This window comes from Hermetia illucens, chromosome 5, assembly GCF_905115235.1.
Source record: "Hermetia illucens chromosome 5, iHerIll2.2.curated.20191125, whole genome shotgun sequence".
Classification (NCBI taxonomy): domain Eukaryota; kingdom Metazoa; phylum Arthropoda; class Insecta; order Diptera; family Stratiomyidae; genus Hermetia; species Hermetia illucens.
This window is the reverse complement of record NC_051853.1, coordinates 116,525,214-116,551,027: the sequence shown is the minus strand read 5'-3', so window position 1 is coordinate 116,551,027 and position 25,814 is coordinate 116,525,214. Positions and strand designations below refer to the sequence as shown.

General features: G+C 40.8%; 1 protein-coding gene across 2 annotated transcripts in view; it reads left to right on the top strand.

The window, feature by feature from the left end:
* The window catches only part of LOC119657267 (protein wings apart-like), a 42,322-nt gene extending 21,821 nt beyond the window's left edge, over positions 1–20,501 (top strand). For both annotated transcript variants that reach the window (XM_038064099.1, XM_038064100.1), the window contains 7 exons: positions 6,364–7,116; positions 7,392–8,450; positions 16,744–18,591; positions 18,658–18,815; positions 18,873–18,964; positions 19,493–19,683; positions 19,747–20,501. In XM_038064099.1, coding sequence (XP_037920027.1) covers positions 6,388–7,116; positions 7,392–8,450; positions 16,744–18,591; positions 18,658–18,815; positions 18,873–18,964; positions 19,493–19,683; positions 19,747–19,935 — 4,266 coding nt within the window. In that variant the 5' untranslated portion in view covers positions 6,364–6,387 and the 3' untranslated portion in view covers positions 19,936–20,501. The remainder of the gene's footprint in view (positions 1–6,363; positions 7,117–7,391; positions 8,451–16,743; positions 18,592–18,657; positions 18,816–18,872; positions 18,965–19,492; positions 19,684–19,746) is intronic.
* Positions 20,502–25,814: the final 5,313 nt, after the last annotated feature.

Here is a 25,814-nt window from a genome sequence, read left to right as displayed (position 1 = left end):
GAATGTGAAAAAGTATATATTGGTCAGACTAAAAGGCCAGCGACCACAAGATTCGAGGAACACATAAGAGAGTACACCAAACGAAAAAGCGACGACCCTCGAAACATCAGATCAATGGTATTATTATTGTTCTGTTAAGGGAAAGTCGCACCGCGTCCTTGAAGAACTATTGTGCCCCTTTTACTGGTTATAGTGTACCTATTGATCATAGTATCTCAAGCAGGCCTATAACCGTTAGGAACTTTAGTATGTTCCCTACTTCCAGATGTTTCAGCTTTGCATCTGGTATTAAGTGTTTCCCAGATGTCTCGACCTACTTTGCACAAGTGTCCATCCCTGGTAGGCCCGCCCAATATAGTTCCCTCAACCGTTTCTCTTCATTTCTTAGATTCATAGCCATGAAACCGTTTCCGATTCCGCAGAAGGGTTCTGGCCCGCGTAAAGGCGTCCCTGCTCCCTTCTGGGCTAGTTCGTTCGCTGCCTCATTGCCTTCCAACCCAGCATGGCCTGGAATACAAAGTATCCAGACCTTGTTGGACGAGCCGAGTGTATTCAGTTTCTCAAGGCATTCCCATACCAGTTTGGAATTCACCTGGTTGGACCTAAGTGCCTTGATCGATGCTTGGCTATCAGTGAGAATAGCTATGTTCTGTCCCCTGTAGTTCCTTTGCAGATTAAAGGAGGCACATTTGTCTATGGCGTATATTTCCACCTGGAATATGCTAGTGTACCTGCCCATTGGCTCAAAGTACATTTTCCTTGGACCAATGACACCGGCACCTGCTCCCTCTGCTGTGAGGGATCCATCAGTGTACCAAGTAATCAGTTGCTGGTTTAAGCCGTATGTCGCAGCCACGCTCTCCCAGTTTGCCTTGTTACTCCAACGTGTTTCAAACTTCTTATCGAAGTGAAACTTCGTTGTCATGTTATCCCTCGGTATCAGTAATTCGGGATACCGCCTAGAAAGGATATCAATCTTCCTTCGATTTAGGCAGCTCCCCGCCTCACTCATACTACCGGCCATTTTGAATATTGATCTCCTTGCCTGTATCTGTATGTGCAGATGGACAGGGGTTAATCCCAGAAGGACCTCCAGGGATGCCGTTGGGCATGTCCTCATTGCTCCACTGATACACACGCAAGCCAGCCTTTGTAGTTTATGTAATTCCCTGGCTTGTGTGCTGAGTTGCGTTCTTTCTGCCCAGATTACCGCTCCATAGGTAATCATTGGCCTTACTATTGCAGTATATATCCAAAGTAGTATCTTCGGGCTGCAACCCCATTTTTTTCCTGCTATGGATCTGCAAGTCATCAGAGCCCTCGTGGCTTTCGGACAAGTGTTTCCGACATGTGTCTTCCAGAGTAATTTTTGGTCTAGCGTAATTCCCAAATATTTTACCTCTACTTCTCGTTTCACATCCATATCATGTAATGTTATGGCTCTCAGGTGATCCAGCTTACGCCTCCTAGTAAATGGTACTATGGGGGTTTTGGTAGGACCCCAGGAAATGAGTTCTGAGAAGCAGGTGTACCCTGTCTTCCTCATTCTCGGTAAACGTCCCATCTTCCTTTTTCAAGCAGACAGAGGATATTCCCCCGTTTTTGGCTACAGCCTAGTTGCTTCTGTGATCTGTTCAATTCCTTCACAGAATTCCCTAAAGCTGTTCCGTTTCGCTTCCCTGATCACGTTGCTATACGCAGTCAGTGCATTTTTATGCCTCTGCAAGTCCCCGGTTTGTTTTGCCCGGTTAAAGAGTTTTCGTGCCTCTGTTCTCATTCTAGCTAGGTTCTTGTTTCACCATGGTACATCCCTTGATGACTTGACTGTCTTAGCCGGACAGCTGGTCTCATATGCGTCAATGACGATTGTGTTGAGGTTTTCCACCACCGTTTCTAATTCCCATTCGCTCCTGATGTCACCGCCCCCTTGAAGGTGGGCAACGTTGTTGCTCAAGTGCGTTGTGTAGGATTCCCAATCCGTTCTCTTGGGATTCCTTATTATTCTTTTTATTTCGGAGTTACCCTCAATGTCGAATCTGATTATCTTGTGATCAGAGGCTTCATCCGATACCCTCTTATTCCTGACCATTCCGTTCATTAGGGTATTTCCTAGAGTTATATCTAGTACCTCCTGTCTGGTGCTGGTCACAAATGTTGGAGTGTTTCCTACGTTATATATATGTATATAACTCATTACTAAGAATAAATTCGAGAAGGTACTCACCTCTACGATTGGTGTCGCTGCTTCCCCAGACTCCGTGGTGGGCGTTGGCGTCGCAGCCGAGAAGAAGTGGTAACGCCCTCTCCTCGCAATACTTCGTCAGTTTTGCGACTTGTTCCGGTGGAGCCCGGCTCTCGTCTCCTGGGAAGTATCCCGATGCTACAACTGCCTCTCGAGTGCTCCTCCCGGCTTCCAATGAGACTTGAATAGCCACAAGGTCCCCGGTTAAGAACTCTGAAAGACATATGTATTTTAAATTACGTTTAAGAATTATGCAAGCTCTTGGTTTTTCACAAGAGGAGTCAAAAATTACCTGCATGCTTCCTCCTTGCAGACCGCGAATCTGCCCCCGGTACACCCAGGGCTCCTGAGCCAACACTATTCCAATGTTCTCCTTGGAATTTGCCCTTGCAAACACTGCAGATGCAATGGTAGCAAGCCATGTGGTGGAAGAGGGAGATACCCTAACGATGGACAATGTGGATGTTATAAAGTGGATGCGGAAAACCCACCTTTTACATGCAGCGGAAAGCATATGTATCATCAAAGAAGGGAGGGAGGAAATAAAAAAGAAAGAGTAATTAGTAGAGCTAAAAAATTATGATACAAATAGGGGTAGGTTAAGACAGGTTAACTAATTAGGCATTAGCACTGAGGAAGGACGCACATGGTCTCCGAAACAATTGTATAATAATAATAATCGTTGGCACAACAATCCATATTGGATCAGGACCTTGAAGTGTGTTAGAGCACTTCATTCAAGACCCTAACGGTACACTACAGTACACTATATAAGGCAATGTGGTCAGCATTACGCTCGCCCGAGATTATTACCCTGATTTGACTCAAGTACTCATTCACAGCTGAGTCGACTGGTATCCGACATCAAATCGCGATACAAATCCCACTGCCGCTAGCGAGATTTGAACCGCGACTTTCCGTACGGCAGCCTTGTGCTCTAACCACTCAGCTATCCGGACACAATTGTATGCAGAAGAAAATTAAAAATATTTACAGTACAAGGAAAAACAATTAGTTCTTTTCTTAACTTATGGAAAGAGCGTTGGGAAGGGGGGGCCGCATAAATCCAACCAAATCGGAGCTGGTGCTATTCACCATCAAGATAAGAGTACTCCAATTACACCTCCCGCGGCTAAATGAATAACGATTGGTTCTTCTCAGAGATCTCAGCGTGAGGGAATTGCTTTCCTTCATGAATACGGGCTAGTTCTGAAGATCTAAGCCGCTTGTATTCTGCCCACTTACTCTTACAACAGCAGTCACGATTTTAGGAGTTTATGGCATCAAAACGGCGCACCACGGCGCTAATTGGACTCCTCGACTCCTATTTACTTTTATGAACCCTAGAATAAATCTTTACATCGGAACAAAATAATTTCTTTGTAGCTGCTTACAAGTTTTTTTGTAACTAGTACATATAATTTAATTTTGATACTGCTGTCTTATGTTTCCAAGAATTAACAAGAATTGAATTCCATGAAATTCAGTGGTCTCCAGGAACAAAATTGCTTGCGAAATCGTTATGAATTGTCAAAGAAATGAGGTCGTATGTTGTCCAAGATCTAAACGCCGGCCCAAGTCATGCGAGCGTATCCTTTTCATTTCTGAGAAGCTGTTCACTAGGGGTCAGGTCCAGAATCACCAAAAGGACAGAGTCCAGCCCGCATAGGCTCCCAGATCATGGTTCATCATTAAACAGCGTCAATTGTATTTAAAGCGGAATTTGCTTCAACATTGTTAAGGCTACTACCGTGCGCCTATAGCCCTTCAGTGATGCGGATGTGATGTTTCAATAAGACCCCGCTTCTGCACATAGGCAAATCTATTGAAATCGGCTGAATACATAATTTAAGGCTTATATTTTTTATGTATGGGCGATCTGGCTTTCAACACTAGACTGTCTAGCATCTCCTCATATTATGCCATTATTGCACTAGGCTGAGCTTAATATTGAGGGTTTTCTCTTAACACCTACCGCAACTATATTCGAAGAAAAAAATTACACTCGTTCTCTACTTATATGGAGACTTCTTCCCCCTTAAATTACAGATGAAGGAAGAGAGTTTGAGCAACGTAATTTGTACTATCCGCAGTAAAATAAAAATAAAATGGAAAGTATAAGGGGTGCTATTCCACTGGCAGCTTTGTGATTTTTTTTTTCAAAGTTCTGAAAATGGATCCGTGAAAGAAATGGCACCCCGCTTTTCCAATTCCATATCATTACTGAGGTCAGCTTTGAAAAGAGCTAACCAGACCTTTAATTTGATACCCCCATGACTATAGTTGGTAAAAAGAATTTACGCCACCCTTTTGCATGTATGGAGATCTTTTTCCAGCTCCTACCCTCCCCTTTTTCATTTCCATATCATAACTAAGGTCAGCTTTGAAAGGTGCTAATCGAGACGTTTATTTTGATACCACCCATGACTATAGTTGGTAAAAAAAATTTATCCTCCTCTTTTGCATGTAAGGGGATCTCCCTTAAATTCCACATAGAACGATACAACTGAAGCTGTCGTGTATTTCACGTGAATTTATCGCACTTTAAGACGTGTATGACAACATCATCATAAAAGTGAACTTATATGAACGGAGGGTGGGAGGAATATTTTGATTTTTTTTTGTATGTACGAATGGGAAAACGTGAATAGGAAATTTTTCACCCAAGATGAACACGAAACCTATGTACCCAAAGCGAGCAATTTCCGGTATTCCGACTTGTTTAGTGTGCAAACGTTTTTTAAGGTTTTGTGTGAAACAAAACGTTATTACAATCGAGTCGATGTCTGTCTGTTTCTCTCACACTCAATTCGGAAACGGCTAGACCAGTTGTCATGAAAATTGGTGAGAGCGTGTGGTTTGATGTTCCCTTTACATATATGTGTATGGAGAGTGTACAATTTTGTTTCTCAAATGAAAGGGCTCAATTAGTACTTTTCGAAACTGGTTCCAAATTTGATATCGGGTGGAACGTAGAAGAGTGAGTGCTCAAAATATGACCCCCAAAGAGTGTAACAGGTCTAGTTCTTGGAACCTATCTAATCGAAAATCTAAAAAAAATCATGGAGTATCTAAACGAAATCTAGGTCTCAAAATACATTCGGTTCCGATATCTGCACAAAGCATGTTTTAGAAATTGTACCGTAAACCCTCCTTTAGTTCATACTAGTACTACAAAATTTGGCACTTGAATAAAGGGTAATATAAGGTATAACTTTGGGAAGTTTGAAGGAAATCTCACTATTATTACGAAAGTTGTACAAGGTGAGGTCGCAGGCAAAAGTTTTAGTTTTTTAATCATTTATATATCAATATAGAATAATCTATTATTATGTATATATTTATGTATATGCAAATGAAGCTTTGAGGTAGTGTCTACTTCAGATAGATATATTTGTACATTACAGTATGCGGTATTCAATATACGAATAAATAAATAGTAAATCGAAAATAGGTGCACGATCATAAGATGAACACAAAACCTTTATACCCGAAGCGCCAGCTTCCGGTATTCCGAATTGTTTGAAACTTGTTTTTTTTTTAAATTTTACGTCTTTTTAACTTAGCTGAGATTTTATGGTAAAAGTTAGGTTAACCAATGCATTTTGATTTTTGTGTTTCAGATAAATATATTTATATCTTTAATGGTGGGAGAGGGGATTTCGAAATGTGGTAAAGGCGATAATGAACTTTTTTAGGCAGCTTTTGAAAAGGCATACATTTTGAGACTAGGGTTTCATATATAGATATTTCTCCGACTATCGGTTGTTTAGTTTCCGGGAATCAAATCTGTCACAAAAATGTAACCTCTGTTTTATCTTTCTTACTACCAATTAGTTTATAAAACAGAGTCCGCTTTGAAAACCCATTTGATCCACTATCAGTTATAGAAAATATTCCCCCAAACTCAATGCAAATATGTCCAATTTTTGCTTGCCTAGGAATCCATGAATACAGGCAGAAAGATAAGGTATATAGTGAATATTCCTTAATGACGGTTATATTTAAATAAACATATAGAAACCAGATTCCAGTCGCCACACATCCTTCTGATAAAAGGAATTTTATATTTTTCAAAATTTAAATAAATACTAAAATAATTGCCTTTATTCCATTTTCAGGTCCATAAGAGCGCATAAGACAGAATGGCCCGCTGGGGAAAAAGCATTGCAGTCCCCCTCGATACTTTAATTAAAGAGAAAGAAAATACTAATCGTCCAACAGCAGCTCGTTCAGCTGGTACCGTTGGGAAATGGGGTAAAATGGGGTTTACTTCGACACGGACATACGCGTTGAAGGCTTTACCGCCAGTCGAAAGTCCAGATAAGTCACCTGAAGCTGTCGGGGACTACCAATTACCCCTAAATAATGATCCACCAAAACCACGTAAATTTTTCAAAAGCCGCAACACATCTGTGGAAGTACGAACCCAATTTATACAGCACCTTCCTCGTGCACCACCTTCGCCTATTCGTTCCGAAGGAAATTCGCCGCCTAAAAAAGATGCTCCACTTAAATTAAAAATTTCAAAAATGCCCATGGAACGAAAAAAATCGACATCATCGGACCGACCTAATAAACCTAAAAAGAAGAAAGAAGAGAAGAAACTTAAACCTGAGGCACCGCCATCTCGAATAATATCGAGAACTCGAAAGATAGTAAACTACAATGAAGAAGATGACGAACGTAGTCAAACACCACTTCGAGACATCATTCAAAGACTTTCGCCTGTGCCAGTAAGAAAAGAAAGTCCCCCTCCAGTACCATCAGTAATGGAAAGTGACCCTCGATCACCTCTCACTGTATTAGAACCCCCTACCGCTGTGAAAAGTACTCCTCTAGAGCATCCGCCAATTGTTTTACGAATATCTAAGGTAAATTGCTTCTTTAATGTTAACAAAGGTTAATCTATTTTTGTGTGACATTTTTTCGGGCTTGGTTTTAGTTAGAAAACCAAAAAAAAGACAATTTTTTTGGTGATGTCGAAAAAGATTTTTGATTTCTCATATATCGGCATTTTGAGAACCAGCTCTTCTTTAATGAGTCTTATTGAAACACCTACTTTATGGTCTAAACTTTGACCGAAATTCTTTAGATAAAAGAAGCATCTGTACGAGCAACTTTTAGACTACAATATTTCATTTTGTAGGGTACATCGCGTTTGGTTAGCACGGACAGTGAGGATATTCTCAATTCACCTCCTCATGAGCCACCTTTAAACGAAACGTCTGCTCCTATTGCAAAGATAGAGCCCTCTCAACCTTCAACAGATTCGCTGCCGAAAGTTCAGGATTTACGCATTGTTTTGAAAAGACATGATTTCAAACTTAACTCTGAACAAACTTCAGAAAGTCCAGACGAAATATCGACAGAACCTCCCAAAGCACCAACTCCAGAAGAATCATCAGCAAAACTCGAGAGTTTGAAAATAGTTATAAAAGCCAGCGTTTTGGAAAAAACTGAGAAAAAAGAACGAAGAACTAGAAAGCATCACAAAAGCGTTTCTAGTCACAAGCTTTCCGACCATACTTTTAAAACGCCCTCACCTCAGCCCGGTAGTGAAAATTATGATCTTTATAGGACATTAACTGGTTCGCCGTCAGAACGTGACTTCGATTCTCAAAGCTCAATTCTGGGTAGTGTTTCATCAAAAGAGAATTCTTCTCAATTCCCTTTGGCACTGCCTGATGAAAGTTGCGTGATACGCAGTCGTGGATCAAGTGATATTACGAGCGATATAGAAACCAGTCAACATAGTTCCCTGGTGGCACTACCTTCGGACATTGAATCTAGACTTGAGTCCATGATGGATGGTGAAGACGATGATCCTTCGTCGGATCGTGCTCCAGATACTCGAAACACAGTTGATAGGTTAAATACGATTTCAGAGGAACCTTTGAAGGAGGATATACTAGAAGTGCTAACTGGTGGAGGCGAAGGTACGATAAGTAGCAAAGAACAACAATCAAAAGATATGATTGCCACGTGTAGCAGTAAAGTAAAAAAAGAAGCTGGAGAAGTCACAATCAGCGAAAATCCGGTCAACAAAACTCCTCTAGAACGCGAAGTTATTATTAATGCAGTCAAGAAAACACGAGCGAAGAAAGGCGAAGTGGCTAAATTGGATCAACCCGCGATCGCAACCGCAGAAATTCAGAAACAAAACAGTGGTCGTGTAACTCGTAACAATAACAATGGAAACGCAGTGGTAAGCTTGTTTTTTTTAGTTTACATTATGGAGCTATTTTACTTTGCTGCGAATTTGTAAATTAAGTTTTTACTCAATCTATCAAGGAAAAGTATCTAAACGAAAACGGTTGATGGTTTTACTTTAATTAAATTAGAAGTTCATATTGATATTAATGTTCTGCTTAAAGTAATCATATCCATTCGGTGCAGTAGTCCAATTTTAATGGTGACCTTCAAACATGTTAAAGCACTTCATTTCTACATCGTGACAGCATACTAGGGGATAATGCGCACAGCATTGCGCTCGCCTGCGATTATTACTCTGATTTGGTGATAGTGTCGCTTTCTTTTAATAATCTGAAGGATATCGGGATTTCCAATTATCCGAAGTGCAAAATAAAGAAAATTAACTCTGGGGACCAGGAAATTTGTATGAATTAGCCGGAAATAAGAACAATCGATGTATGAATTATCGGTTTCACTGTATTATTTACAACGGTATTTGGTACTTCTATAATGAATTTAAGGGGGTTGTCGCGTAATTTTCTAAAATATGGTATTATATTATATATATTAACTTTATTAGAGCAAGTATTGGAATGTGATGTTTTTGAGGCCTAGATTTTGTATGTATAGGTGCACCATTGTGATTTTTTTTTAGATTTTTCTAAGAACGAAAACTGTTACACTTTTGAACCGTAACTTCCATACACCAACACCCAACAGCAGCGAAAGAACTAATCAAGCCCTTTCATTTGATACACCACATGACCATATTCTTGTTTCACACAAAATCTTAGAAAGTAAAACAGTTCTACAGAATATCTGTCCCATACCATTGTATAACCCATTCCTGACAACCGTGTTTGCGTCATCATTAAAGTAACCATGAAGAAAGCCGTGTTTGCGATGAAATGTGAAACTACTGACGCAAGCTTCGCGGTTAGTCATGGAGAAACATTTCTGATATGCTCTGCGACAACGCCTAGTGCCTAGTGCCGCTGAGTTAAACTGCTCTACTGCGATCCGAAGAATAAATTTCAAAGTGTGGCAGGTATATTAAAATTGCCTTTGTCTTTGTCAATCTTCATCAAGGAAGCACCCTCTCACCATTCATGTCTGTTCTATTTATAGATACTGTCACACGGGATGATATTCTCCTGGCGTCTCATAACAAGTCTGATCTCTCCGAACGCCTGATGCATCACGGTCTGAGACTGATTCTGAATAAAACTGAATTTTTGACGACCGACCCCAATGAAACAGGTGTTAATGTTATGTATTGCCACCATGCACCTTGGGTCTTCTTTCTCTTCAGCAGTATATTTAAATTGCTAATTTGCTAGCTTCTCTGCTCCTAGACCAAATTAAAAGAAGAACATCTTCTGATAGTTCTTTATTAACTTTTTTATTATGTACAACCAAAACTTATGGTTACATATAGATTTCTACAAGCTGCAGTTTCGGGCCAAAATCCAACTATGCACTGTCCTAGAACCCCAGGCAGATAAGCACAAGAGATCCATTGGACGAAAACTGGCTACGCCTTTCCTAATGTGAAGTCTCCGGCATTGAGCCTACAGACTTTTATTTTAATTTTGTGTTTGTTAGAATCGGCAAAAATCCATAATTGCCGATTCTGCAATTGAGTATGAAAAGTTCAGACATCAATCTTCCGTCGCAATAAAAAAACGCATGGAAGATGCATGCGCTCTCTATGCTGGCTCGCTTCGGGATAGTACTACTGCTACGTAGCAAAAATATCTGAAGCTTTTGGCGTGGACTTTTCATGATATAACACAGGCACAATCATTGTCAGTAGCAGTGACCTGCCCAAAACTGAGCAATTTAAAACTCTTGAATCAATGATAATGCTATCAGCCGATGAAGAACTGGGTTATGAAATTGCTTCATGCATCAATGTAACTAGGATGCAGTGGCGTTCCACAATTGGTGTTCTTTACGATCGATGCGTGGGAAATCTAAAATGTTCCGCAGTGTTGTCCGCCCCATTGCCCTCTAGTTATAGTTACCGGCACCGAATGTATCTGTATAGGATATCAAATTAAATTAGTGTGTTCGCCTTATCGCCCTCTTTGAGGACTGTCTTTGGCCGATTATCAAAAACAGTTACCGGCGCCGAATGTATCTGTATAGGGTATCAATAAAGATGTCACCAACACATGTAGTAATAGAGACTCATGCATGAACCAGCTACTTTTTTTTATTTTCTTTTAAGGTTTTGTGCAAAACGAAATCTGATTAAAATCGATTCAATGTCTGTCTGCCACGAAATTTTTTGAGAATGTGAATTTACTACAGCGTAATATATATTTGAGTACTACAATGAAGAAAAACGATATAAACCTTTTTGTTTTTAGAACGTTCACGGAGGTGGATCATCTTAGAAAGGCAGGGGGCAGTGAAACATCAAATGACTCTATCTGCGTTGCCAGATATCCTTTGATTCTGATCTTGCTGCATTCCTGCGTTCTGTATGATCTTGCATGGTACAGCGCACTCATTTCTTTTGCCAGAGTGTCACAGGTTGCGAATAGAGCAGAATGGATCGCACCACTCTGGTTAGAGGCAACCTCCGACAGTGTTTCGCTCCGCCAATATTCGACATTGTTTTGCTAGTGCCGCGGTGACACTGATTGTTTTTTGGCATGCAAACTCTGAGTGTTCCATAAAGCTCAGTTTGGCGCCATTTATCACCCCCAAGTATTTGATAGCCGCCTTTGGCACAACCGTGTTTCCACCGGCTTCTATTTTCACAGTGTTCTTTTTTCTACGGTCTGTTATTTTCGCCGAGGTCAGCCCGGCTCTTTGTCGCTCTCATTGTCTTCGTTGCCTAGACCTCCACATCATCTGAGTGCTTTATCTTAAAAACCACAGCTGGATCATCCACAAGGCCGACAATCATATTTCCGTTTGAAATGGGAAGAGCACACACAGTACAACATTATACATGACATTCCATAATAAGGGACCTAATACCGAACTCTATGGCAACCTCGCCGTGACAATGTACTCTTTGGGGCCCTCATTCGCCCAGTACCAAGAGTCCCCTTTGAGAGCTAATCTTCCACCAGATTCGCCAAATACCCGAAAACACCTATGTCAGCCAATGCCTCTTTAATTCTTCCCTCGTTTACCCAGTTGACATCTAAAGGCAACATGGCACAGCAGCCACTAGAAATTAGTGCGCCTTTCGCAGATTTACGACCATGCTTATTGCATTATCCGTAGAGTGGGTACGCCGAAAACCATACTGGCGCGTCGACAAGCCATTGCTGCTTTCAAAAATTGGTAGGCATCTGTTACAGATGACTCTCATCATCATCTTCACCATTGTATCTAACAGGCAGAGCGGGCGATTTGGTGCTGGGTCTCCAAGTAGCTTGTTGGGTTTAGGCAGCAACACAAACTTTTGTCTTTTCCGACAGGTCTTTTCCGAAGGTGTTACCCAGCTTCAAAGCTTTGTTAGGGATGCCATCCAAACCGGGGGCCTTATTGTCACATATCTCTCGCAGTTACTACAGATATTACACCCTCGATGAGCTGGACAACCGTTTGTCTTCCGCTGTTTTCGTGGTGAGGAAACCGGGTGCTAACAATCGGTTTCAGAAGGTGCGAGCATGTAACCTCGGCTAATCTTCGCAGCCGTAGGCCCCAATCCGAGGGTTTATATTAGCATCGTCGCACAGCTGTGTAGAGCAGTTCTTATTTCTCTGAATGACTTCTTTTGAGCAACCAGAAGTTATCTGTGTGTTTTCTCTCAGCCGTCGCAACCGGGCTTTCTCCTGAGCCTCTAGTACAGCTTCATTGCCGGGAAACATGCGGGTCGCAAACTTACGATTCGGTTGTCCTACCAATAGCTGGGTGGCCTACAGGGGAGCAATTGCCTTTGCAATGTGACCGAAGCCAAGGCATCACTTCAGCTCCATCTGCTCTCTAAGCCGAAATATAACGCAACCTATTATTACTCTCCCTGCTGACTCCATGGGTAGGCTGATGATGGCGATTTGTATTTCCGCATAGACCTTCCTTAGCGTTTCCCCTAATGACCCCTGTAGTCCGATAAGATCGAATTACCTTTCCAAGAGCTCGCGAACCTCCATTTTCCTGGTGACCTCTTCTATATCCTTGCAGACTGCAGTGATCTCCGGCCTGCTAATCCTTATGCCGGCTTCCTGCCCTAACAACTTTGGATTTCGTGAGCGTACAACATGTTCGGACCACCTAATGCGGTTGATATTGTCTTCTAAATTGGCGAGTTCGAGGTGTGCCTTCAGTTTGCTAAAAATATCAACGTTTTATTTATTTTTTTATTCATGTGAGTGAAGCGACTCATCACAAAAGAGAGCTAGTAGTACTGCTATTTTTCTTCTTTTTCTTCAGCCTTTGTCCCGTTCACAAGCGGGGTCGGCTCGTCGTGATCGTCTTCGCCATTTGGCTCTATCGAATGCCTGATCTGGGTGCAATCTCGAGGCTTTCAAATCCCCATCCAGCGTATCAAGCCACCGTTGCTTAGGTCTGCCTTTTGGTCGTTTATCATCGACTTCGATGTTCAGACCAATCTTTGCAAGTGAATTCTCGTTTGCACGAATTGCGTGACCATACCATCGAAGACGCCTCTCTCGCAACTTTTCCACGATCGGTGCAACCCCATAACGATCGCGGATATCCTCATTTCGGATGTGATCTAAACGTGTGACGCCACTAGTCCAACGTAGCATCTTCGTCTCCATTACCGCGAGACGCCGTTCATTGTCTTTTATGGTCGGCCAACACTCAGAACCATAGAGAGCGACTGGACGGACAACATTGCGGTAAATTTTAGATTTGAGACGTTCGTTGATACGTCGATCACAAAGGACACCAGTTGTGGAACGCCACTTCATCCAGGTTGCGTTAATGCGTGAAGCAATTTCATAACGCAGTTCTCCATTGGCTGATAGCGTTGACCCGAGGTATTTAAATCGCTCAGTTCTGGGCAGATCACTGCCGCTGACAGTGATTGTGCCTGTTTCATGGGGATCGGTCGTCAAAAATTCAGTTTTGTTTAAATTCAATCTGAGACCGTGTTGCATGAGGCGATCATTCCATTTTTGAACAAGTTCCTCGAGATCATTTTTGCTATCAGATGCTAGGAAAACATCATCTGCATAAAGCAGTGTGTAGGGCGCTGGACGTTGGATATCCCGTGTGACGGTGTCCATAACAAGGACAAAGAGGAGTGGTGAGAGGGCACTTCCTTGATGAACTCCAACAGAGACACGAAGCGGTTTTGATACACCCGCCATACTTCGAACTTTACTTTTCGGATCGTGGTAGAGCAATTGAACCCAGCGCACGAGTTCTTCTGGCACGAAGTGTTGTCGTAAAGCATACCAGATGAGTTCGTGTGGTACACGGTCAAACGCTTTCTCTAGATCCAGAAAGGCAATGTAAAGAGGGCGATGCTTCTCACGGTGTTTCTCCATGAGTAACCGCGCAGCGTGTATTGCGTCAGTAGTTCCGCAGTTCTTGACAAATCCGGCTTGATTCACGGTTATTTCAACGATTTCGCGAATACGGTTGTCAAGAATGCGTTCAAAAATCTTCATGGTATGGGAAAGTAACCGGATCGGACGGTAATTTGAACATTCTGCTGGACTACCTTTCTTTTTCCATATTGGAACAGTGGTACTTTCTTGCCAGTCAGATGGTGTTCTTCCTTCCTGAATAACCCGGTTAAAGAATTCACTCAGCCACGGTGTTGGGTCCCAGCTCTTTGCTTTCCAGAGCTCAGATGCGATATCGTCAGGTCCTGTTGCTTTCCCCGATTTCATTTGTTTTATTGCCTCCTCGACTTCAGTTGCGCTGACTGGTGGAACTGCTCCAAATGTCGGCAATGATTGTGGAAGTGGAGGATGAGCAAATTCTTCAGTTGAAATCTGCTCGAAGTATTCTCGCCATCTATCCGTCGCGGCTCGACGATCAGTAAGCAAAGTACCGTTCTTGTCATTAACACAACAGAAGTGTTCGATATCCTGTGTGCGTTCATCACGGCTTTTAGCAAGTCGGTACAGATCTCTCTCGCCATCCCGAGTGTCCAGTTTATCGTAAAGATTTTTGAAATGGTTCGCTCGGGTGACAGCGACCGCTTTCTTTGCTTCCCGGTTGGCATTCTTATAAATTTGCCAGTTAGCAGGCGTTTTATCGTCGAGAAATTTATGGTAGAGGCGTTTCTTTTCACGGACCTTCATTTCAACATCATCATTCCAAAGCCAAGTATCTCGGTTGATGTACCGCTTACCCGGCTTGGTGACCCCGAGGGTTGCAGAGGCCGCTTTGTGGATCGTGTCTTTCATTTGGTTCCATGATTCTTCCACATTCGTAATGGTTGGCAATCGTATGAGTGAGACCGTTTCTTCGTTCTTCTCACCAAATCGCCACCATTTAATGCGCGGCGGGCCAGTGCGTTCCTCACGCCGTTTTATCGGTGGCTTAATTCGCAGGACGGCAATCAACGGCCGATGTTGAGGTGCGATGGTCTCATAGGGAACGACTTTGCAATCAGTGACAGTGGTAAAATGTTGACGTCTTATGAGAATATAGTCGATTTGCGTTTTATTGTTCCCACTATAAAATGTGGGAAGATGAGACAATCGTTTGATGAACCATGTATTCATAAGTACAAGGTCATGGGTGTCCGCAAAATCGATTATACGCTCGCCACCTTCGTTGCGCGCTCCGAACCCCTTTCCCCCATGGCACCTGTTACCGTCTGCCTTTTCACCCACATGACCATTAAGGTCGCCGGCAATGATTATGTAATCGTCAGCAGGCACGTGACAAGTCTTTTCATCGAGAAGTTGCCAGAAGGCATCTTTCTCGGCATCAGGTCGGCCTGTCTGTGGTGCATACGCGGTGAAGAAGTGAATAGTGCGATCAGCTGATATAATGGTGAGCTTCATCAGCCGATCATCAAATCGTTCGACTTCTTTAATGGCATCACGGAAACCCTCTGAGATGGCAATGCCAACACCATATTGAGTGTGTGGGTTACCAAAATAGAGAAGTTTGTAGCCATTTTTACCGCGTTCGCGTTCAATGTCGCAGCTTTTGGAACCAGACCATCGGGTTTCTTGCAGAGCACAGATGTCAATGCACCTTTTCCGAAGGGCTCTTGCGAGTTCCTCGGTCTTTCCAGTTAGGGTACCAACATTTAGCGTGCAGACACGTATTTGTTTTGTTCGTTGTGTGCGGACTAACTTGCTTACGTCCTGACGCCGTCCATGCGTCAAGAACCCTTGCCCATTTCTCGACAGGACCGGGGCCCGTCCTGCCGCGTCGACTGAGGTGGACGCCCTAGCATTTCTCCGAGGCCTGTGACTTAATCCGATCATCATGTTTGTAACGACATTCTATGCATTTTCTTGGTCGACCTGTCGCGGGGCCTGTCACCAAGAGAGATCAGGTAGGATTTAGCATAGTAGAATAACTCCAACTATACTCTATTTATCTCTTTCCCTGATCTCAGCATTTTATTTTTGTTTTACTGAGGATAGTACAGAGTACGTTGCCTCAAACCCTCCTCCTTTACCTGGGCTTGGGACCAGCATACTATGTTAATAGCATGGCGGAGTTATGTTAAAATAGCACCGAGTCTTTTGAGGCATTTTTTGTATCGATTCAATGCGATAAGAGTCATATTTCCCATTACTTCTCTGTTCGGGGCTGGGATTTACGAATTCTTCGTTTCACTCAGAAATTGATTCCAATAAGGGACTTACATATATGTGAGGCGCCCAATGCCCCGGAGGTTGCGCTCGCGATATTACCTACCTGCTTGCAAAAACTCAAGGTTGGTTGATTATTATCATCCCGCTTCGAGGTACCCCATGACTTGGCGTGAAATATTCCATAGTAGCCTGTATCACCAGGAGGATTAAGGAGTAAAAGCTTCTCAGAAAGTTTTTGGAAGCTGAAGCACGCGAAAGCGAAAGCTCGTAGATGTGATTGACGTGCTGATGAGGCACAGCAGATGGTAACTAACAATTACATCTTAGCAAATGTTTAATGAAACTTCAACTCAAAAGAAATCATGTACAATTTGTCTATTAATATTGAACAGTTAATATGATAAAGTGTCTTGGCATCCTTCCGAACGAACGTGTCTAGAAAGACGATTTTTCTTAATTTTAATCCTATAAATTTAATTTTATATCGTTTCGGATCTACCTACGTTGCTTGTAAATGAAATGTAGGCTTTATCCTACCTTGAATATATAGTCTTTAACTTTTGCCAAACTAAATTTCAGAAGCAGACGTTAATCTCCGAATCCACTTCGACACCTTTAACGTCAACTCCATCCGTTCGCAGCTATGGCCGAAGATGTAAAGTTAAAGAAAGTGTGCCGTCACAACCTGAGTCTGCACAGAATTATACAATCGTAGGTGAAGCCAGTATAGCGACACAAGAACAAGCATCAAGCCAACCTGAGGACATTCCGATTGATCTTCCAGATGCCCCTATCGTTCCCAAAAGTCCAGACGCTTCCAGTCCAGTTCTTGGTCTGCAAGCACAACATATTGTGAAAGAGTACAAAATAAAAAATAAGATGAAACGGGCATGGGAAGCATCCAAATCGAATGAATCGGATGAAGTGGTTGCAGAGCCTCCATTGACAAAAAGTAAAACAGACAGTCCTAACGAAAGTAATTCGGACAATCGAAATGATATGAAGTGTAGTAATAGAGTTTTAAATAATAATACGGAAATAGGGGAAAACGACGGCCCACTAGAAGATGAGAAACGCAGTGTGAAACTTGTGATCTCGAAAAAGAAAGGAAGCATTTTTAAAAGTAGAGCGCTAGTCACCGATCAAGGAAATGGCACAAAACGACATATATATAAACATACATGGGAGGCAGATAGGGAAAAGTCGCAAAATCCTGAAGGATCGACTACCCCTACTGTAGCGGTCGAATCAACTCTTTTCGATGACGAGGATTTCAATGATGAAGAAGAAGGAACATCAAAAATAGTGCGCACCACGCGGCAAAACTCGAATAAGTTCGAAAATGATAGTGTAGTGACCGTGAAATGCGACAGAAAAGCTAAGGAATATTACACGGTTGTGCGTAACGTTAAAACTGCTCATCAAATTCAAGAGATTGGTGAATATCAAGAAATGGACGATGACGTTGAATACATCCTAGATGCGCTCCAACCACATAATCCAATTTCAACAAGGTGCCTTTCTGCTCTGCAACTTGCTTCAAAATGTATGACGCCAGCTTTCCGTATGCACGTGCGGGCACATGGCACTGCAACTAAATTTTTCAAGGCCTTAAAAGATGCGAAGAAGGATTTAAGTTTAAGTTTGTGTACAGCAACTATAATGTTCGTTTTGTCACAGGACACTTTGAATATGGATTTGGATAGAGAATCGCTAGAGTTAATGTTAAATCTTTTGGAATCAAATGGCGAAAATACATTGGACGAATACGGAATGATTAATTTCGAGCGCAACAAACAGCGAGTTAAGGAGCTCTGTGAAGAGATAAAAAACCAAGGCAAAGCAGCTCACTTTAATATAGATAGTATATCAGCAGCTTCGTTGGCAATGGAAACTTTATTGTCGCTCACGTCCAAACGGGCTGGAGAATGGTTCAAGGAAGAGCTGCGAAATTTAGGCGGTTTGGAACATATCATCAAAACAATTTGTGAGTGCTGTCATCAAATTTCTGATTATGTTGTGAGTTGGACCGAAGTCTTATTAGATAAACTGAAAACTATTGAAAGATGCTTACGTGTCCTCGAAAACGTGTCGGAGTTGGATCAAGAAAATCAGGAATATATTCTCACGTATAAAGATGGCGATGCTATTGATACACTTTTCCGCCTGTACAAACTGTGTGATAGTGAGATTGCTCTTTATCCAACTGTGGAGAACACACCCAAGGAACATCCGGGTGTAGTTATACGTGAAGCGCTCGTACCAACTCTAAAGGTCCTTATCAATTTGACCCATCCTTTCAATCAAAGTGATATGGGTAGCAAGATTTTAGGCCAAAGAGCTGGCATATTCGATACAAGTTTTCATATATTACTACAAGCACCAAATTATGTGCCGGAGCGTTGCATATTTGAACTGAACATATTAGTAAGTTATCTTTTTGAACTCTTTAAAATTGATTTTTACTTTTGTTTGTTTTTCTAATTTTTCCAGGTTTTGTATCTTCTAATCAATCTTACCATGTACACCGTACCAAACCGAACTCTAATTATGAAATCGCACGCCCCTTGTGATTTTGGAAATCCATTTGTCAAAGTGCCTGCCATTAAAGCTCTTATAGAATATTTTTACAAATGTGAAGAACAAGCGAGGTACAGTTCTATTTTTGTTAACTGAATAAGGTTTTAAATATTATATTTTGCTTGTAGAATGGCCGAGGAAAATACAAACGCAATTTTGGAAAATCCATCGGAAAGGAATAAAAAATCTCAAGAGGAACTTGAAGAAACTGTAACTAAGTGTAGGTAGAATTTTTAACTATGTAGTATTTTTGCCAGCTAACAGCAAAGATGAAGCTCAACCTACTATACAATATTTCCCATCTTTGAGCCTATGTGATCATGTTAATAATATTTTGACATCTGTAATTTAGTTTTACAATTAGCTCTAAAAGATTTATTGTATTTTGGTGATCCAAGTGCACTTTCAAATGCATGAAAGAAAGAAATTTATTGTGATGTTATTGCACTTGATCAGTTAAGTGATTAATTTTTCTACTCTGGATTCAGATTAAAGAGGAATTCACGATAATATTAAAAGTGGTCTGAAATGTCTTTCATCTACCTGTGCGGGGCGTAAAGATATAAAATCTGGAATGAAATACGTCCTTATGGTTGATGAATCGGGTCAACGTTCGGCCATATGTTAGTGATGTCCGTTTAATTAATTAAAATAATTTTAACTAATTAAATTGGATTCCTAATGAACTGGTTTTAATGTTTCTACAAAGTTCTATCAATTTACTTGAAACCTCTTATGATACTTCTAGTATTACAAAAAGCTGGTCATCATATGGAACACACGATGAAAGCGAGCTATGCTGGCCTCTTGATAGGATACCTCATATATGATAGTGCTGATAATGAAAAAGTGATCCGCACCTACCTGAATGACAATAGTTTTAAGGATATCATTAATATATTAGAGAAGTATTATAATTTCGTCAACCTTACTGCAAACGTAAGTATACTCTTTATCGCAATTATCAGTTTTCTCCATTTAAATTGCAAACTTTGATTGCAGAATGATGCTACATCACATATAAAGTCCACACGAAAACTCATAGACTATTTCAAGAAATGTGAAACTCAACATTCCATTAACACAAAAAGTGAAGAAACAGGACAGTCAACATCCTCGAATACGAGTTCTTCTTCAATGATGACGACAAGAAATACACCTAGAGTTTATAAAAATTATAGCCAGAGATAATGGAAAGTAAGCTGATCCAGGAAATTATTCTCCTATCGCATTATAAGCACATCTTTCTGTTTTATTTCTTGGAAACTAATTTGAAAAGTTTCAGTATGTAAAGCTCCATTGGTCCTTTATATTTGTGAAATATCGTTAATATGGAAAGTCCGATTGTATAATAAATTCCTATTGAGTTACTTGGTATAGATGTAATTATGAGTAAAAGAATTTACATTTCGAAATAAATAAAAAATTGGAATTTTATTTGGAAGAATAATTTCAAGTGAAAATTTATTGCACATCCTGCAATAACTAACATTTTAGCTGCTTAAAAACCAGTATAATTATTATTTAATTTTGATAACTTGTACATTTCATACGACCAAATGATAGTATAAATTGGTCATACAAAGAACAAACAAGTTTCGATGAACTTATTGAATTGAAATTAAACGTAACATAACAGTTCTTTATTAAGTAACTTTAGATCTAAGAACTATCTATAAAGTGAATATATGGTATAGTGTTCTTTGTAAATACTGTTGTTCAACCATAATATACAGAAAGTAACTTGTTTAATATTATATTTGCTTATAGTAATTTGAATTTTCTTTCAAAATATGGTGTCAGAATTGGCAAATAGTGAACTTGGAGGTGTTTCTTCATACGTTGGGAGTCATTTGTTCTATGTTCCTACATACGTAGAGTCGTTCGTGCAGCATCCATTTACAGTGTATATAATGTTTTTATTATTAGGTTTGCGAACAGTAAGTATTATAGAATCTTCTAGGGAGAGAATAAGTTAGTCTACAATTTTGAAAGCTACAATACAGAAGTCAAGTAAACAAATTTTTATCTTCTACGAATGGAACTTCGACATAGATTAACTATAATTTAGTTTTTGTTTCAAAAGAAAATCTCGAAAGATTTGTCTTTAAAGAGCAGGTTGGTTTTCATTAAGAATTTGCTTACACTAGCCACATCCCCCCGCTGTTTGTATACTAATTTTGAAAAAGCAAATCCGAGGTGGTTCACGGAATTATTATTTACATTCAAATGTTGTTGAAGGGGGTGCTGCATTTTCTGTTTTTTAGCTTTTACCTCAAAAAATAAGTATAGCACATGAGATGATCACCCCACTATTGGACGAGTTGCCCATTTATATTGTTACGCTCTTCCTTTACGTAATCCCACCGCTGTCATCAATTGTTTCGAATTTGCTTTACGTAATCCCACCGCTAGTTACGTTACTTGCTTTACATAGGTTCGTATCACTGGATTGCGTAGCACTAAACAAACACCCGTTCTATAACTTTAATCTAACCGTTTATTTTACACTTAGACAACCGTTCTGCACAAGTCATTATAGAACAATTCCTTTAACTGGTACAATTCGATGCGTATTCATAACCGGCGCGATCTGTTCTAACTCTGGAATTAGACTAGAGGTGGGCGGACTTCCGGCACTTTTACACCCCGCGCAATATTCCCGAAAGGCATGTGAACACTTTACTAGAAACTACTTTGCACCTTTGACAAGACTTCTTTACTAGCGTTACAGTCATCTGCTAACAATTATCCTAACTAAATATTCGCTCTACTGTTATATAATTTTGGTGCTCTGGCTTATTGTCATTACTACGATTTACATTGACGTCACACATAATTTTCCAAAGTGATTTTCGTCACAATATAATCTCCGTTAAAGAAAGTGTGTCGTCACAACCTGAACCTGCATAGAATTATACAATCGCAGGTGAAATCAATACAGCGACCCAAGAACAAGCAGCAAGCCAAGTTTTATAAAAGTAGTTTCTTAGTTTACTATAGTTCCGTTTAAAAGAAAACTATTAAAAGGAAAAGTTTCCGATTACGGATGACGAATTGTTGGTACTGAATTAAGAATTGAACTACGCGACACCGGACTTGAAGATGAACGTCGAAGATACGATTATAGACGTCGAGGGAGCTATTAGGTTTCTGAAAAAGGATAAAGGTAACAAACTGGTAATACTAGACCGAATGACCTAGGAAGACTTGGCACTTCAGAAACTAAATAACGGCAACTCCTTCAAACTAACCCCTATCAGAGTCAATCAAAAGAGTGGAGAAAACACTAAGGGAATGTGTTGATCTTGTTAAGAACTTAGCCGCATTACGTATGCCTAATCCCTCTTTGCCTAGGTTTAGAATACAACCCAAGGTACATAAAAATGGGAACGAAACACGGGAAATTATCGCGGACACTAATTCCCCTACCTACAACATTGCAAAATGGTTGCTACAACAAGCAAACCCTATCGGTGACTATCGTAGCAAATATGCCGTAAAAAACAGCTTCCAGGTAGTCGAGATCCGAAATCCTAGTTTCGTTTGATGTGAAAGCACTGTTTCCGAGTATACCCGTCAAACAGGCCCTACACAACTTCGAAACGTGGTTCAACATACACCGCTCTTCAACCAAGGAAAAGAGGGAGAATCGCCAATATACAAAGCTAGCGTCTATATGTATGAATGAAAACTATTTCACCTTCCGGAATGAATATTATAAAACCACCGCAGGTACGGCGATGGGTAACCCACTTTCCCATCTACTAAGCGAAATGTTTATGGCAGGTCTAGAAGAACTAATGAAACAGCGTGGGATAATGCCCACTTTTTGGGTTAGATATGTTTATGATGTACTAGCCATCGTGGACAAATCACTGTTGAATGGATTGCTAGAAAAAATCAGCCAGCTCCATAAAAATATTACATTCACTATGGAGACTGAACAAATGGGGGAAATACCATTCCTGGATATCAAAATCATTAGAAACGGGGAAGACCTCGAGTTCGATATATTCAGGAAGGCCACAACCACCCAACGAGTCATTCCTTGCAGCTCTTTCCATTCATTCTTCTTTTTCTTCAGCCTTTGTCCCGTTCACAAGCGGGGGTCGGCTCGTCGTGATCGGCTTCGCCATTTGGCTCTATCGAATGCCTGATCTGGGTGCAATCTCGAGGCTTTCAAATCCCCATCCAGCGTATCAAGCCACCGTTGCTTAGGTCTGCCTGTTGGTCATATCAGCACATATTCGCGGTCTTCCACTGCATGGTACATAGAATGCTAAACATCCCCCTAACCAGGTCGAGATAAATCAAAGACACCGCGAGAAAGAACGGTTATAGCACCGACATTATAGACGCTATAATAAGGAAGAAACAATTGACGTCGTTGCCAAGCACCAAAGCTAAGACAACAGTGAGATCGAGCATTACATACGCCTCGTTGCGACCTAGAATTAGTAATGCGCTTAAAGGATTTAAAATAGAGGGTGTCCCAACAGGTAGACATGTACAACTCAAAACGCGACATAGGTAGTGTAAAGGACCCAAAATCCAAGGAGGAAGAGAGCGGGATCTATAAAATCACTTGTCCGGAATGCACCAGTATATATATATAGGGCAGACTAAGCGATTGGTAAAAACAAGATTCGAGGAACATACTAAAGAAGCGGAACTGGCGACTAAAAACCCACTACGGCACGTTAAGTCTGCAGTTGCAAAACATAAAGTAGACACCGACCATAACAAGTTGTTGAACACCGATATGGGCAATTGTTCATCTAGTTTATTCCATGTAATTAGGGTAAGTAATTAAGGAAGGTTACAATTTCAGACAAATTAGTTAATTAAATATTAGTTATCATGTTAATTGGTCTAATTCGGGGGTATAAAAGGCACAGAGTTAGGTAAAACAAATCATTACAAAATCAGCACTGAAGAAGGACACATGTTGTGTCCGAAACACGTGTTTGCTACCTCAACATAAATAAAATTCTATAGTTTAATCGGAAACCTTTCCTTTTAATACTTTTCTTTTTCAGCAAGCCAAGCTGATGACATTCTGGTTGATCTTCGAGATGTGTCTATCGTTCCAGTCCAGTTCTTAGTTTGCAAGCACAACATATTGTGAAAGAGTACAAAATAAAAAATAAGATGAAACGGGCATGGGAAGCATCCAAATCGAGTGAATCGGATGAAGTGGTTGCAGAACCTCCATTGACAAAAAGTAAAACAGACAGTCCTAACGAGAGCAGTTCGGACAATTGAAATGCTATGAAGTGTAGTAATAGAGTTTTAAATAATAATACGGAAATAGGGGAAAACGACGACCCACTAGAAGATGAGAAACGCAGTGTGAAACTTGTGATCTCGAAAAAGAAAGGAAGCATTTTTAAAAGTAGAGCACTAGTCACCGAGCAAGGAAATGGCACAAAACAACATATATATAAACATACATGGGAGGCAGATAAGAAAAAGTCGCAAAACCCTGAAGGATCGACTACCCCAGCTGTAGCGGTCGAATCAACTCTTTTCGATGAGGATTTCAATGATGAAGAAGAAGGAAAATGTTCCTTATAGAACATTTATATATAGAACAGTAAAAATAGTGCGCACCACACGGCAAAACTCGAATAAGTTCGAAAATGATGTGTAATGACTGTGAAATGCGACAGAAAAGCTAAGGAATATTACACGGCTGTGCGTAACGTTAAAACTGCTCATCAAATTCAAGAGATTGGTGAATATCAAGAAATGGACGATGACGTTGAATACATCCTACAGCGCTCCAACCACATAATCCCCCCCCACCATCAACAAGGTGCCTTTCTGCTCTGCAACTTGCTTCAAAATGTATGACGCCAGCTTTCCGTATGCACGTGCGGGTACATGGCACTGCAACTAAATTTTTCAAGGCCTTAAAAGATGCGAAGAAGGATTTAAGTTTAAGTTTGTGTACAGCAACTATAATGTTCGTCTTGTCACAGGACACTTTGAATATGGATTTGGATAGAGAATCGCTAGAGTTAATGTTAAATCTTTTGGAATCGAATGGCGAAAATACATTGGACGAATCATCATCATCAACGGCGCAAAAACCGATATCCGGTCTAGGCCTGCCTCAATAAGGAACTCCAGATATCCCGGTTTTGCACTGAGGTCCAACAATTCGATATCCCTAAAAACTGTTTGGCGTCCTGACCTACGCCATCACTCCATCTCAGGCAGGATCTGCGTCGTCTGCTTTTTCTACCATAGAAAGCCCCTTATAGATTTACCGGGCTAGATTATCCTCATCCATACGGATTAAGTGACCCGCCCACCGTATCCTGACGCTCATGGTATTGCTCATAGATTTCGTCGTTATGTAGGCTACGGAATCGTCCATCCTCATGTAGAGGCCCAAGAATTCTTCGGAGGATTCTTCTCGCAAACACGGCCAAGAGTTCGCAATTTTTCTTGCTAAGAACCCCAGTTTCTGAGGAATACATAAGGACTGGCAAGATCATTGTCTTGTGCAGTAAGAGGTTTGACCCTATGGTGAGACGTTTCGAGCGGAACAGTTTTTGTAAGCTGAAATAGGCTCTGTTGACTGCCAACAACCGTGCGCGGATTTCATCATCGAAGCTGTTATCGGTTGTGATTTTCGACCCTAGATAGGAGAAAATATCATTGGACGAATGTGGAATGTGATTAATTTCGAGCGCAACAAACAACGAGCTAAGAAGCTTCGTGAAGAGATAACAAGTAGGGAAGCTCGGCGCTTCAGGTATGAAAGGTTTTGTTTGCTTCTTCTGTGAGTATATTTAAGTGTAGAACTATCCCATTTGTACGTAGCCCGTTATGTATATGCATTTAGAATATCTGACTACCCAGTTTAGTGTGATATTGATATTCAGTTGCAGTAAATTTACACGGTAAAGTCAACTTTGAGCTACTGTAACTTTGTTACTAATAGTATGATAAAACTTGGGGATAATATGCCTCATATTATATTTTATACTACTAACAACTTTTATAACTCTGGGATACACTCAATTTCCAAAAAAAAATAAGGTAATATACTATTA